This window comes from Nannospalax galili, unplaced genomic scaffold (genome assembly GCF_000622305.1).
Source record: "Nannospalax galili isolate Female #2095 unplaced genomic scaffold, S.galili_v1.0 scaffold944, whole genome shotgun sequence".
Classification (NCBI taxonomy): Eukaryota; Metazoa; Chordata; class Mammalia; order Rodentia; family Spalacidae; genus Nannospalax; species Nannospalax galili.
Genome location: NW_008352899.1, coordinates 1,354,321 through 1,369,398, shown reverse-complemented (window position 1 = coordinate 1,369,398; position 15,078 = coordinate 1,354,321). Strand labels below are relative to the sequence as shown.

At 45.7% G+C, this 15,078-nt stretch overlaps 1 protein-coding gene across 1 annotated transcript in view; it reads left to right on the top strand.

Moving 5' to 3' along the window:
• The window catches only part of Inpp5b (inositol polyphosphate-5-phosphatase B), a 70,999-nt gene that overhangs the window by 15,100 nt on the left and 40,821 nt on the right, over nucleotides 1-15,078 (top strand). Inside the window, 2 exon segments of the mRNA XM_017802514.2 lie at nucleotides 553-818; nucleotides 821-935. Coding sequence (XP_017658003.1) covers nucleotides 553-818; nucleotides 821-935 — 381 coding nt within the window.

The window sequence follows — 15,078 nt, the reverse complement described above, 5'->3', positions numbered from 1 at the left end:
AAACTAGGATAACAGTTATAACAAACTAGGATAACCTAATTGTGTTGCAAAATGAAGTAGTCCTAGCACTGGTGCCTATGAGGTCTAAGGAAAGCGGAGGAGGGTCTCTGCTCTGGCAGAACACTTTCGTCTTCCCATCTATTAACTGCTTTGGACCTCAGACCCACGCTGAGCGCTAGGGAAGCGGGCTTGGAGATTCTCCCCCTATAATCTTTTTCTTTATTTTTTTTAACTTAAAAATTTTTTTAAATTTATTTTTATTTTATGTGTATGCGTGTATTGCCTGCATGTAGGTAAATGCACCGGTGTTGTGCAATGCCCGTGGAAGTCAGAAGAGGCTATCGGATCCCCTGGGACTGGAGTTATGGACAGTTGTTAGCTGCCATGAGGGTCCTGGGATTCGAACCCGGGTCTTCTGCAAGAACAATCAGTGTTCCCAACCGCTGAGCCATCTCTCCAGCCCCAAAACTTTTTTTTCCACCTATGACCTTACAAAATGTATCTAGTTATTCAAGTCCGTGGCTCAGTCTGAGTTTCTTGTTCCTGCCACAGGTTTACACCCGGAGCCCCGGGATCCGGAGTTCCGGTGGCTGTCCAGATACAGGTGCGCGGAGCTAGACCTGGCGTCGCAGACGCCTAGCGAATGGAACCCCGACCCAGGTACCCGGAGCAGGTGTACGCCCATTGGAGGAGGCAGATATCCGTCTCGGAAGAGGCGGCAGGGATTGGAGGATGCCTGGCTTCAGGGGCTGGGCTCCGTTCTGCTTGGGGGCGGGGAGAGGACGGAGCTTGGCCTGCGATTGGCGGAGGTGGCGCGGGTGGGGGCGGGCCCGTGCTGGGGCGGAGCGCGCGCGGCCGGCGGCGGGATGAAGGGCTGGAGGAAGCAGGCCGGGAAATGTCTGCCGCTGGTGGGTCTCGGGAGCGCGACTGTGCAGGTCCGTGAGCCACCGGGAGCCGGGGAGCCGGGGTCCGGGGTGCGGGGCCGGGCCGCTGCGGATCAGGCCTTCGGGTGGACGGGGCTCAGGGGACTGGAGGGGGACCGCGCGGGGCGAAGGTCAAGGTCTCGGCCGGCGGGGATGCTGAGGCTCAGGTTCTGCCGGGAGGTACTTCCAGCTGGGCGTGATGGTGACAGACCGATGGGAACCGGGTGCCGGGGAATCCCGAGGCGGAGGGGTTAGGAAAACCCGTGGGTGGCCCGGTGTGTGACCTCGGGCCACTGGCTGCTTGCTCCTCTCGGAGTTTCAGTTTCTTCATCCGAGCTCTCCCCTTCGTCCCAGTCTTGCTGTGACAGCTTCCTTCGGATGAGGTGTGATGTGTGTGCTGGGGCTTCCCTGTGCGCCCCAGCAGCTGTGACACAGTGGCTTGTGCACGGAGCAGGACTGCAGGGGACCCCTGGCCACCGTGGGGCTGGAGGCCCGCGGGGATGAGGTTACCTGCAGGTGAACCTAAGTTTTTGCCACCTGGCCCCTGGTGGATAATAAGGTTGTACAACACAAAAGGCTAAGTATTGAAAAGGACTTTGTTCTTTGAAAACTGAGAGACTCAGGGCTGAAATTTGGGTCAGCCCGGTGACTTGGGAAGACCCGAAGTCTTTTCTGTCCAGTGCTTGGGCTCCTTGGTGTTTGTTTTCTCCTGGGTGTGCCCAGGTTCCTGCAGGCTTTGGCGCAACCACTAGTACCTATTGGTACCACTCCTCTCTGTCCTTTGCTAGGGATGGAAATCTGTCAAGTAGCCTTGTCAAGTGGGGGCCAGGACTCTTTGCTCTTACAAGGCTTGGAAACTCTGAGTAGGGAGAGGTGACACATTGAACAAGTTTATAAAATGAGAAGAAACTAGGCAGCAGAGGACTTCCTCAGTGTTTATGCCTTTCCTTCCTCACAACTACCACAAGATGTGATCAGAGCCCCTGATGGTGTAGATAGTTTGCATCTCTTTTGGACTTATCACAGAGTTCACCCAAGACACATGTTGCTTAAGTTTCTGTGACATTATGGGCTGTGGTACTGGGATAGGTGAGAATTTTAAGATTAAGAGAACATCCTCTCTTTGCCAGTCACAAGAGGCTGCCAGAAATTCTGACAAGCAGAGGATCACAAAGAGGTGGGTCTGTCTTTTCTGCTCCCATGCCAGACCCGGCTGTCGGGAGCTTTTTACACTTTTAGTCCTCTAGAAATGAGGCCAGCCAGCTCTGGAAACAGTTATCTGCCAGGGTGAGAAATCTGCATGAATGGCAGAAGCTTTCACTGCATTTCACAAAAGAAAAACTGGCTACATGCTGGAGAGGAATTATTGTCAAGATTTTGCTTTGACTTTCAGTTCAAAAGGTTTCATCTGCATCATAACACCACAGTACATGGGGTTATGTTAGTAACTGCTAGGTTGCTCCTGTTGAAATTAGTAATGGCACCAAACCAAATCCCCATTTCTGTTTGGGTCATCTGTTTCCATAGTTGCTCTCACCTTAACAGATGCTCCAGTAGATCCAGCCCAATGGAAACGGGTAGTGGATTCTTATTCTTCCTACATGCAGGTGATCAAAATATCCACTTCCCCAAAGCCTAGGGAACCAACCAAAGGCAAAAAGGCTGCTTCTAAATGCTAGTTGTAGCTGTATATGATGTGGATGCCTGTAATCGTAGTGCTTGGAAAATGGAAGCAGGAGGATCAGGAGTTCAAGATCATCTTTAGCTACACTGGTGAATTCAAGGGCAGGGTGGGCCACATTAGATGAGACTCATCTCACAAAAACAACAAAACAAACCAAATAACTATTCCTCTGGAACTGAGAGCACAGGGCCAGTCCAGCAGCATGGTGGTCCTTGTAGGATAAACGAGGCATCTTGGGCAAGTGGATGCTTTGGGGGCACGGTGAATCCAGTTTTCATTTCATACCTTAAAGATCTCACTTTGCTAATTCTAAAATACTCTTTTCTTTGTTTTTTGTCTCTGCTGAATTCAAGAGTATCAAGGTGAGGCTTGGAGGTGGGGTGGGGCATGATGGCTTAATGAGAAAAGTAATTACTTTGCAGGCCTGAGGACCTGGTTCAGATCCTCAGAACCCAGGTAGATCCAGGAGTTAGGTAGCATAGGTATCTGTAATCCCAGTACTGTAGTGAGATGGGAGGCAGACACAGGAGAATCCCTGGAAGCTCACAGGCCAGCTAGCCTAGCACTCGTGTCCATGAACAAGAGCCTTTATCTCAAGCAACATGGAAGGTGAGGACCAACATGTTCCTGACCTCCACACATGCACATGGTATATATGTGTGTACACATACACATACACGTTACACAAGGTGACTGGGTAGGTGTTGTCATAGGACCAACATGTTCCTGACCTCCACACATGCACATGGTATATATGTGTGTACACATACACATACACGTTACACAAGGTGACTGGGTAGGTGTTGTCATAGGACCAACATGTTCCTGACCTCCACACATGCACATGGTATATATGTGTGTACACATACACATACACGTTACACAAGGTGACTGGGTAGGTGTTGTCATAGGACCAACATGTTCCTGACCTCCACACATGCACATGGTATATATGTGTGTACACATACACATACACGTTACACAAGGTGACTGGGTAGGTGTTGTCATAGGACCAACATGTTCCTGACCTCCACACATGCACATGGTATATATGTGTGTACACATACACATACACGTTACACAAGGTGACTGGGTAGGTGCTGTCATAGGAAAAATAAACGGAGCAAGTCTCCAGTTGGGAGACTTCAGGTTCACATAGCTGTCTAGACGCTGGGTTGTGACACAGAATCACAGTGGGATCTGATTCTCCTGGTCTCTCCAGCTGTTCAGATCTTGTCTTGGCATTAGGCTGGTAGGTGTTTGAGGCAGTGACTTTTCTGCTTTATTAATTTTATTGCTCTTAACTTTGGGAAGCCTTTCTTTCCTTAAAGAGAATGGAGTGTGGCTTGGGAGAACTGCCTCCTCGCTCTCTAGCAACTGAAGGTCCCCTTTTCCACAGAGCCCCATTGAGGCTCAGTACTCATCCAAGTCATTGTGTAAAAAGTTCACCTGCATTTTAGTCTGGGTTCATGGCAAAGACCTGGAGCCAGGTTCTGGAGGATTCTGAGCTATATGCTGGAAAGGAAACAGCTACTCAGAAGTCCATGGGCTAATTTAACAAAGTGAAAATAGGGCTGGAGAGATGGCTCGGCGGTTAAGAACACTGACTGTTCTTGCTGAAGACCCAGGTTTGAATCCCAGCACCCACATGGCAGCTAACAACCGTTCATAATTCTAGTTCCAGGGGATCTGATGGCCTCTTTTGTCCTCCTTGTTCATTGCATGACATGGGTACTGTTACATACATGCAGGCAATACATGAATTTACATAAAATAAAAACAGCAAAATATTAAAAAAAAAACATGCCGGTCTTGGTCGGTGCACATCTTTAGTCCCCTCCCTATCTCAGGAGGCAGAGATAGGCGGATCTTTCTGGCATCCAGGCCAGTCTGGTCTACATAGTGAGTACCGGGCCAATGGGCTACAGGGGACGGAGACCCTGTTCCAAAAAGACCAAAAAACAAAAACATAAAACCCCCAAACAAAGTACTAATAACAAGAACAGAGCCAGTGAGATGGTTCAGCAGGTAAAGGCGCTTTGCCACCAAACCTGATGACCTGAGTTTGATCCCTGGAAGCTGGTGAAAGGAGAGAACCGGCTCTCCTTTGTCCTTTGACCTCCATGGCGCATGCACACCCATACACATATCACACATACACATACAAATAAATACAATTAAAAAAAAACAGCTGGGCGTGGTGGCACACGCCTTTAATCCCAGCACTCCGAGGCAGAGACAGGTGGGTCTCTGAGTTCAAGGCCAGCCTGGTCTACATAGTGAGTTCCAGGACAGCTGGAGCTGCAGGGAGACCCTGTCTCAAAAAGACCAAAAATAAAAAAAACAACCAAAATGTAAATAACAAATTTTGGTCTTTTGAACAGGTCCTTTTTCTTCTAGCTGATTCAAAATTAGTCAGCTTTGTAGTAACTAATTTGTATGTGTGTGTGCAGGAGATAGGGATAGGACACGTGTGCCTGTGAGTGGGAGTATGTATGGAGACCAGCGATCAAACTCAGGTGTTGTTCCTCAGGAGTTGTCCGTCTTGGGTTTTGAATCAGGATCTGGAGTTCACAGTTAGGCTAGGCTGACTGGTCATGGAGTCCCAGGAGTTCTCGTGTCTCTGTCTCCCAGGTGCTGAGATTCTAAGCATAAGTCACTGTGTGGGGGTTTCTTTGCATGGGTGCTGGGGATTGAACTCTGGTCCTCATGCTTGTGTAGCAAGCACTTTACTAGCTGAACCATCTCCCCAGCCCATAACTCAAATTTTCACTGAAGTGCGTTATGAATATTTTTTCCCTTGGACCCAGGAAACAAAGCATTAAACTCTGCCTGGCCTGTGAAAGGAAATGAATGCTATTTATATCTCAGGGTAACGTAAAGGGCAACCTAGATTACCAGAGTAGGAACCAGAGAGAATGCTAGAAAAATAGTCTGTGGGTTAGTTTTTCTCTCTTTCATCTGGCTTTGTCTTTGTTAATAACTAAAACCTGTGTGACCAAGGTGTCTTTCAGCATGGAGAAAATGATTTTGCCTGTTGTTTGTCTTTGAGGTAGAAATGTCACCCATCATTTCCACCTCAGTAGGAAGTTGTGCAGGCTCCTAAGCAAATTAATGTATCTTGAGCCACCTGCTTCTTTGAGCAGAGCAGGCGTGTACTCATTTTTCTTCCTTCTGTTGTTCTCGACTCCATGTTCCTTCTTTGTCTTATTTAACCTCATGTTTCTTTCTAGTACATGGAGACCCCTGAATACTTTTTTCCTGTGAAAACAGTTTTGGACTAATACAGTGGCTATCTTGAACAAGAGTGGTGACCCACAGAAACTCAGAAGTGGAGCTTTGCACAAAAACCACAGGGGCTGACAGTTCAGGAAGAGGGAAGCAACAGTATTTATTAGAGGAAGGACAGTGTTGGGCATAGAAACTGGCTGACTGACATTTTTGTTGTTGTTATGTTGCCAAAAATACATTGTAAAAACAACAAAAAACCCAAACAGAAAAAACAAGAGTAGCTGGGCATGGTGGCACATGCCTGTGGTCCTCTCACTGAGGAGGCTGAGGCAGGCAGATGAGGTGTTCAAGGCCAGCCAGGCCTACATAGATCCTGAACCAAAAAGGGGGCACGGGGTAGAGGATAAAGCTCAGACATAGAATGCTTGCCTAACATATACAAAGGTCCTGGATTTCGAGGACTAGAAAAATAGTGAAAAAGTACTTTAGTAATTAAAAAAAATTTTTAAATTATTTAATAACCACATAATTAGAAGAAGCATTTCATTACAACAGCATTGACATATTAACAATTTCCAGAGCTGAGATGCATCTCTTTCAAAGTTGGCTGTAAATTTTTAGGTTTACAGTTGAAATACTTTAATAATTTTGTAGTCTTTACTGATGATCCATATATGAACTAAATCTAACAAATATAATGGGGAAGAAGCTTACTTTCTTGGAATTTTGATAAGGATGTAAACAAAGTATGTGTCTAAATGGCCTGCATATTTTATTTTTTGTTTATTTTTTTAAAAAATTACCTTTATGGGGCTGGAGAGATGGCTCAGCGATTGAGAGCACTGACTGCTCTTGCAGAGGACCCAGGTTCAATTCCCAGCACCCACATGGAGGCTACGAACCGTCCTTAACTCCAGTTCAGTGGAATCCGAAGCCCTCTTCTGACCTCCAACCTCAGCGGCATTGCATGACATGAGTGTACTCACATGCATGCAGGCAATACACTCGTACACATAAAAAATAAAAGTTAAAAAAAATAGCTTAAAAAATTATCTTATCTGGGCGTGGTAGTGTATGCCTTTAATCCCAGCACTCAGGAGGCAGAGTCAGGTGGATCTCTGTGAGTTTAAGGCCTGCCTGGTCTACATAGTTCCAGGCCAGCTGGGGCTACGGGGAGACCCTATCTCAAAAAGACCAAAAAATTATGTTTATTTTATGTGTATGAGTGTTTTGCCTGCATTTTGTTATTTTTATTTTATTATGTGTATGAGTGTATTGCCTGCATGTGTGTAAGTGCACCCATGTCATGCAATGCCCACAGAAGTCAGTAGAGGGTGTTGGATCCCCTGGAAGTGGAGTTACAGGTGGCTGTTAGCTGCCATGTGGGTGATGGGAACTGAACCTGGGTCCTCTGCAAGAGCAGCCAGTGCTCTCAACTACTGAACCATCTCTCCAGCCTCCTGAATATTTTAAAAAAGAAAAAATATTGTTCCTTGCTACAACATTAGGCAGCTCTCTTGACTGTCCTTTCTCTCTCTCTCTCTCTGTGTGTGTGTGTGTGTGTGTGTGTATGTACACCCACATGCAGGTACCAGGTACCAAATGCCCATGTGGAGGCCACAGGAGGATGTCAGGTGTGCTCCTTTAGCACTCTCTGCCTTATTCCCTTCAGACAGAGTCTCTCACGGAACCTGGAGCATGCTGTTTTTCAGTTAGGTTGGTGGCTATCAAGCCCCAGAAATCTTGCCACACCCCCCAACCCCTGGCCCAATGCTGGAGTTACAAGTATACATAGTCATGTCTGGTGTTTTTTTTTTTTTTTTTTTTTTTTTTTTTTTTTTTGTCTTTTGTCTTTTTGAGACAGGGTCTCCCTGTAGCCCAGGCTGTTCTGGCACTCACTATGTAGACCAGGCTGGCCTTGAACTCACAGAGATCCGCCTGCCTCTGCCTCCCAAGTGCTGGGATCAAAGGCATGCGCCACCACGCCCCACCTATGTCTGGTGTTTTATATGTGTGCTGGGGATTTAAATTCAGGTCCTCATACTTGTGCAACAAGTGCTCTTACCCATGAGCCATCTCCCTAGCCTCTTGACTGTCCTTTCTTACATGTGTAAAATAGAAGTAAAAGTTTGTCTCCTAGCTTACATGGGAGTGCTTTTACTTGGGAAGCAAACATTTGCATGCCTATCCACAAGAGATTAGAATCTCGCTGCCCTCTACACTCAGCTCATTTCTTCTAACGCCTCTTTTTTGAAACAGTCTCATGTAGCCTAGGCTAGCCTTGAACTTGTGTAGCTGAGGATATCCCTCTTGATCCTCCTGTCTCCGCCTCCCAAGTGCTTGTCACCCTGCCTGCTGTCATAATCTTTGTTCCTTCTCAGTCCTGTTTCTTTTCTTTCAACACAGCCACTGAAAACCATGGTCATTTGATTTGTTTTTAAAAAATTTTTGTTTTATTTATGTTTGTGTGTGTACATATATATGGTATATATATGCCACATGTGTGTGGGTACCCTTGGAGGCCAGAAGAGGGCATCCAGTCTCCTGGAGCTGGAATTACATGTGGTGGTTAGCCACTCAGTGTGGGTGCTGGGAAATGAACTCAGGTCCTCTAGAAGAGCAAGTGTTTCTAACCACTGAGCTATTTCTCCAGCCCCAATATTTTTTTTTTTTTTTTGAGATAGAGTCTCACATTGTAGCCCAGGTATGCTGCTAGCTCACTACATAGTCTAGGCTGGCTTTGAACTCTGGCAGATCTCCTCCCTCAGCCTCTAGCGCACTCGGGTTATAGTCTAGCGCACTCGGGTTATAGATATGTGCTACTGCCCCTGTGGTCTTTCTTGACTCTTCCCTCTCTTGCTTCTGGGAAGCAAATTTTGTTTATTCTTTTATTGCAGCACTGCCCCTCTCTACCCTCGTTTCAGAATCCCATAGTTCAAATTCACTCTTTTTTAAAAAAAATTATTTTTATTTTATGTGTATGCGCGTTTTGCTTGCATGTAGGTAAGTGCACCGGTGTTGTGCAATGCCCGAGGAGGTCAGAAGAGGTTGTTGGATCCCCTGGGACTGGAGTTTCGGACAGTTGTTAGCTGCCATGTGGGTGCTGGGATTCGAACCCAGGTCTTCTGCAAGAACAACCAGTGTTCTTAACCATTGAGCCATCTCTCCAGCCCTACAAGTTTACTCTTACCTACACAATTTTAGTGGTCCTCTTGCGAGCCTTCCCTTTTAATTTTTTTCAGTGCTGGGCATTGAACCCAGTGCTTTGCATATGCTAGATAAATGTTGTACCACTGAGCTACACCCCCAACCCACAAGTCTCCCTAACCTAAGTTTCTTTCTCCCAAGGGATCTCCATTTTTCAAGGGGGTCCTATTGAGCCAGGGTCTTCCTGTAGCCTCAGCTGTCCTGGAACTCACTATGTAGACCAGGCTGGCCTTGAACTCACAGAGATCCTCCTGCCTCTGCCTCTGCTGGGCACCACACCCAGCAGGGATCTCCTTTTTAAAAAACACTTTGTTTATTATTTTTATTTTATGAGTGTATTGTTTGCATGTGTAAGTGTACCTTTGTCATGCAATGCCTATAGAGGTCAGAAGAAGGTGTCGGATTCCTCTGGAAATTGAGTTGTAGACAGTTGTTGGCTGCCATGTGGGTGCTGGGAGTTCAACCCAGGCCTTCTGCAAGAGCAGCCAGTGCTCTTAACCGCTGAGTCATCTCTCCAGCCCCATCTCCTTTGGGATCTCCTTAGAACACACCTTGAAGCACATTCGCACATCTACTCTTGTATATGAAGATGAATATTGTACCACACCCTGTTGCCTATAGAATAAAGTTCAGGTTCCTCAGTGTGGTGTACAGCCGGGCCCCACCTGGCCTCTCTGGTTTCACTCCCACCACAAGTCACCTTCATTTCCTCGTATTTCAAACTTTGCCTACTGGTTTTAGATAAAGCCTTGTACATTTTCACCTTTTTGTTGACTTCTCATTTGGATGGAATTTTTTGTAGTTGTTTGAGACACGGTCTCATTATGTAGCCCTTGCTGGTCTGAAACTCAGTGTATTGACCAGGTTAGCCTCCATCTCACAGAGCTCCTCCTGCCTCTGCCTTCTGGGATGAAAGGCACTTGCCAACCATATCTGGCTAGGCTGCATTAAAAAAAAAAATCAGTCAGTCTATTTTTCATTTATTTGTTTATTTATTTATGGGGGGATGTGTTCAGGCCTGTCCATGCTACAGTTCTGAGTGTGGAGGTCAGAGGGCAACTTGTGGGAATTGGATCTCTCCTTCCATTATGTGGATCCCAGGGATCAAACTCAGGTTATCAGGCTCAGTGACAAGTAACATCTCACCAGCCCTAGTTCCATTTTTGTAAGCTCGAACTCGCTGCTCTTAGCATTTTGCACATCCTCTCCTCAAACACCAGTGTTATGTCTTGTGTATCAGTAGGTACCTAAAAGAGTCTGTCTGAGCTGAGCCAGGTGTGGTGGCGCAGGCCTAGATGCCAGCACTTGGAAGGTGGAGCAAGGAGAATCGGGAATTCTAGACTAGACTGGGGACCTTGTCTCAAAGGGGAAAAAGCTGCCTTTGATTGAGTTGAGGAAAGCTACTCCATATGTAGTCTTAAGCTGTGCTCCTTCCTCTCTGAACTACTCTTCACTCCCCCGCTTCCTGGTTCTTTGCTCTTCCCATTTCTCACTCTCAGTTCTCACCTGACCACAGACAACAGTTCACAGCAGGCCTGCTGAAGGGAGAGCCTGCAGGAAAAGTCAAGTCATTTCTTTAGGAGCGGGTTTACTGCCGACCTGTTGTTGTCGAACAGTTGTACTGTGTGTAGTCTTCCTTGAAAGCTGAACTGCTTTTTACCTTGTTCACTCAAGTTGGATTTGTGCAGGGTACAAATTGGATTTTGAGTTCAGGACTCAAGACACAAGATGTGGGTTTTTTTGTGTTTTTTTTGTCTTTTTGAGACAGGGTCTCCCTCTAGCCCCAGCTGACCTGGCGTTCACTATGTTGACCTGGTGCTCACTATGTTGACCAGGGTGGCCTTGAACTCACCAAGATCCACCTTCCTCTGCCTCTGCTGGGACTAAAGGCATGCACCACCATGCCCCGCTAAAATGTTTTTTTTTTTTTTGGTCTTTTTGAGACAGGGTCTCCTTGTAGCCCCAGCTGTCCTGGAACTCACTATGTAGACCAGGCTGACCTTGAACTCACAAAGATCCACCTGCCTCTGCCTCCCAAGTGCTGGGATTAAAGGCGTGCACCACCACGTCCAGCTCGGTTTTTAATTATTTTTTTATATTCTGTGTATGTGTGTATTGCCTGCATGTAGGTAAGTGCACCCTTGTCGTGCAGTGCCCGTGGAGGACAGAAGTGGCTGTTGGAGGCCCTGGAACTGGAGTTAGGGACAGCTGTTAACTGCCATGTGGGTGCTGGGATTCGAACCTGGTGTTCTACAAGAACATTCAGTGTTCTTAATCGCTGAGCCATCTCTCCAGCCCCTAAAATGTGTTTTGTTTTTTTTTTTTAATTTAAAAACTTTTTAAAAATTTTGTGTGTCTGTTATGCCTGCATGTGCAAGGACCCTTGTGTCATGCAATGCCTGCAGAGGACAGAAGAGGGCATTGGCTCCCCTGGAACTGGAGTTATGGACAGTTAGTTGCCTTGTAGATGCTGAGATTCCAACCCAGGTCTTCTGCAAGAACACTGAGTGTTCTTAACTACTGAGCCACCTTTCTAGCCTGATTTTTTTCTTTTTCTTTGAGACAGAATCTCTCTGTAGCCCCAGCTGGCCTGGAACTCACTATGTAGACTGGTCTGGCCTTGATCTCACAGAGATCTTCCTGTCTCTGCTTCTGCTTCAAAAGTACTGGGATTAAAGGGGTGTGCCACCATGCCTGGCTTCTTTGTGGTACTATTTTAAAGACATGAGATACTAGTAAATGTTAACAAAACAAACAAAAACAAAACCAACTAAGCTTACTTATTTGACTTTGAAGAAAATAAGAGGACTTGCACAAGGCCCCGGGTTCAGTCCCCAGCACCTACCCCTACTGTCTAAAGAAAATAAAAAAGAACAGAACTATTTGGACTGATAGCCAGGCTTAGAAGGTAACAGTGGATTCTTTCCATTCTTTTTATTTTTTTATTTTTATTTATTTATTATTTATTTTTGATCTTTTTGAGACAGGGTCTCCCTGTTGCCCCAGCTGTCCTGGAACTCACTATGTAGACCAGGCTGGCCTTGAACTCACAGAGATCCACCTGCCTCTGTCTCCCAAGTGCTGGGACTAGAGGCATGCGCCACCACACCCGGCATCTTTCCATTCTTTTTAATGCCAAGTGCTTCATGTTAGGAAGTTCACCAAGAGTTTCTTGCCTTGTGTACTATATACTATGTAAACACTTAATTTCCCTTTGCTATGAAAATAAAACTCAAAGTTGGGCATGGTCACACATATCTATAATCTCAGCACTTGGGAGACAGAAGGATTGGGAGTTCAAGGCCAACCTTGGCTGCAAAATCAGAGTCTGACTTAAAGAAAAAGAAGCAAGCTAGGCTTGGTGATACATGCCAGCACTTGTGAGGCAGAGGCAGTCAGATCTATGAGAGATTGAGGACAGCCTGATCTACATAGTGAATTCCAGGAATTCCAGGCTAGTTAGGGCTACAGGGAGACCCTGTCTCAAAAAAACAAAACAAAAAACCCCAAAACTAAAAAAAAAAAAAAAGTTAAAAAATTAGAGCTAGGCATGGTGGTGCACACCTATAATCCCAGCACTGGGAGTCAGAGGCAGGCTGATCTCTGTGAGTTCAAGGCCAGCCTGGTTTTACATAGTGAGTTCCAGGACAGCTGGGGGCTGGGGCAACAGGGAGACCCGGTCTCAAAAAGACAAAAAAAAAAAAAAAAAAAAAGGACATCAGAATCCCTGGAATTGGATCACAGACGATTGTGAACTGCTGTGTGGGAGCTGGGAACCTGGGGCCTCTACAAGAGCAGCAAGTATCATTAACCACAAATGAGAGAAAACGTGATACTTGTCTGTGTGTGCCCATGCTCATATGTGCAGAATTGTGTGTGTGTGTATGTATAAACCAGAGGTCAACCTAGGCTGTCATTTCTCAGGAGCTCTCTCCCCCCTTTCCCATCCCCCCTGATCAACTGGCCTAAAACTCGCTTCATACACCTGGCTGGCCTTAATCTCACAGTTGGCCTCTACTGCCTCTCAAGTGCTTGGATTAAAGAAAGGTGTATGCCACAATGCCCAGCCCTTTTTTTTTTTTTTTAAAGTCTTTTTGAGACAGGGTCTCCCTGTAGCCCCAGCTGGCCTGGAACTCACAATGTAGACCAGGCTGGCCTTGAACTCATAGAAATCTGCTTGCCCCTGTCTCCTGAGTGCTGGGATCAAAGGTATGTGCCACCATGCCCAGCTGATGTCCTCTTCCTGACTTCTCAGGCACCAGGCATTCAGTTGGTGCACATACATACATGCAGGCAAACAGTCATACACAAATAAATCTTTAAAAATCATATATGTACAGATGGTATGAAAGTAGAAGGGAAAGCATCGGGGAACAAAGGGGCTAATGGTCGGGCAGTGGAGCATTGGGGCCTGGGCTTACAGTGCATCATATACTTACATGAAAATGGCTAATATAAAATGTATAATAAAATAATAAATTAATTTAAAAATGTCCTCTTATCTTGTTAATAAAAAGAAAGGAAAGTCCAAGTTCCATATGGGAGTCCAAAGTCTTACCGTTTGGCTCTGAATGTATCAGTTATTTTTGTTTGTTTTGTTGGTATTTTGGAGACAGCCTCTCATTATGTATCTGTGGTTGGCTTGGAACTCTCTATGTAGACCACACTGTCCTGATCTTACAGAGATCCAATGGCCTCTGTCTCCTGGGTGCTGGAATTAAAGGTGTGTGCCACCACATCCAGTGATATATATCATTGGCAGTTGCAATTTATTAGACAATTACTGTGATCTTTGGGCCTCAACACTATATACCATAAAAGTTCTAGAAGGAGCCAGGTGTGGTAGTGCACACTTGTGAGGTGGAGGCAGAAGGATCAGGAATTCAAGGCTATCCTCAACAACATGGTGAGTTCGAGGCCAGCCTCAGCTACAGCATGAAACCCTGTCTCAAAGAACAAACAGAAACAAAAGTTTTTTTGGAGTATATTAGTTTTTTTTTTTTTTTTTTAATCACCATGCCAAAATATCAGGAAAACAGAACAAAACAAAATGTTAAAGGGGCCTGGAGAGATGGCTCAGGTGTTAAGAGCACTTCTCTAGCAGAGGACCTAGGTTTTATTCCCAGTACCCATGTCAGGTGGGCTCACAACTTCCCATCACTCCAGCTCCAGGGGATCCAGTGCCCTCTTCCGGCCTCTGTAGGCATCCACATACATATGGACACACACATAAATAAAAATAAGAAATTTTCTAAATTAAAAAAAAATTCATTATTATTATTTTGGTCTTTTTGAGACAGGGTCTCCCTATAGCCCCAGCTGGCCTGGAACTCACTATGTAGACCAGGCTGGCCTTGAACTCACAGAGATCCGCCTGCCCCTGCCTCCCGAGTGCTGGGATTAAACGTGTGCCACCACACCGGCTAAAATAAAAAATTTTAAAAAGAAACAAAAAAGACAAAGTAGAAGGGGTTTCTTTTGGCTCAGGGGTTCAGAGGTTTCAGTTCATGGTTAACTATCCATTGCTTTTCTTTTTGTTGGTTTTTAAATTTTTAAATTTTAATTAATTACTTCGTTATGTGTATGTGTGTATTGCCTGCATGTAGGTAAGTGCACCTGTGTTGGGCATTTGTAGAGGATGTTGGATCCCCTGGCACTGGGATCATGGACAGTTGATAGCTGTCATATGGGTGCTGAGATTTGAACCCGAGTCTTCTGTAAGAACAACCAGTGTTCTTAACTGCTGAGCCATCTCTCCAGCCCCTCTCTCCTTTTTTCCCCTTATTTTGCTTTTAGACTTGGTAAGGCAGAAACATCCTCATGGAAGGGCATGATAAAGGAAAGCTGTTCATTTCCTGACAGCCTGGAAGAGAGAGAGCCAGGAGGGTTCTCTTGTTAAAGGAGAGATTTGCCCTTTATTTTTTAATAGCTATTTTAAAATTTATGTGTCTCATTGTGTGTGTCTGTATGACTAAATGCCATGTGTATGTGTACAGGCATGTAGAAGCCAAAAGAGGGTGTTTGAGCTCTTTT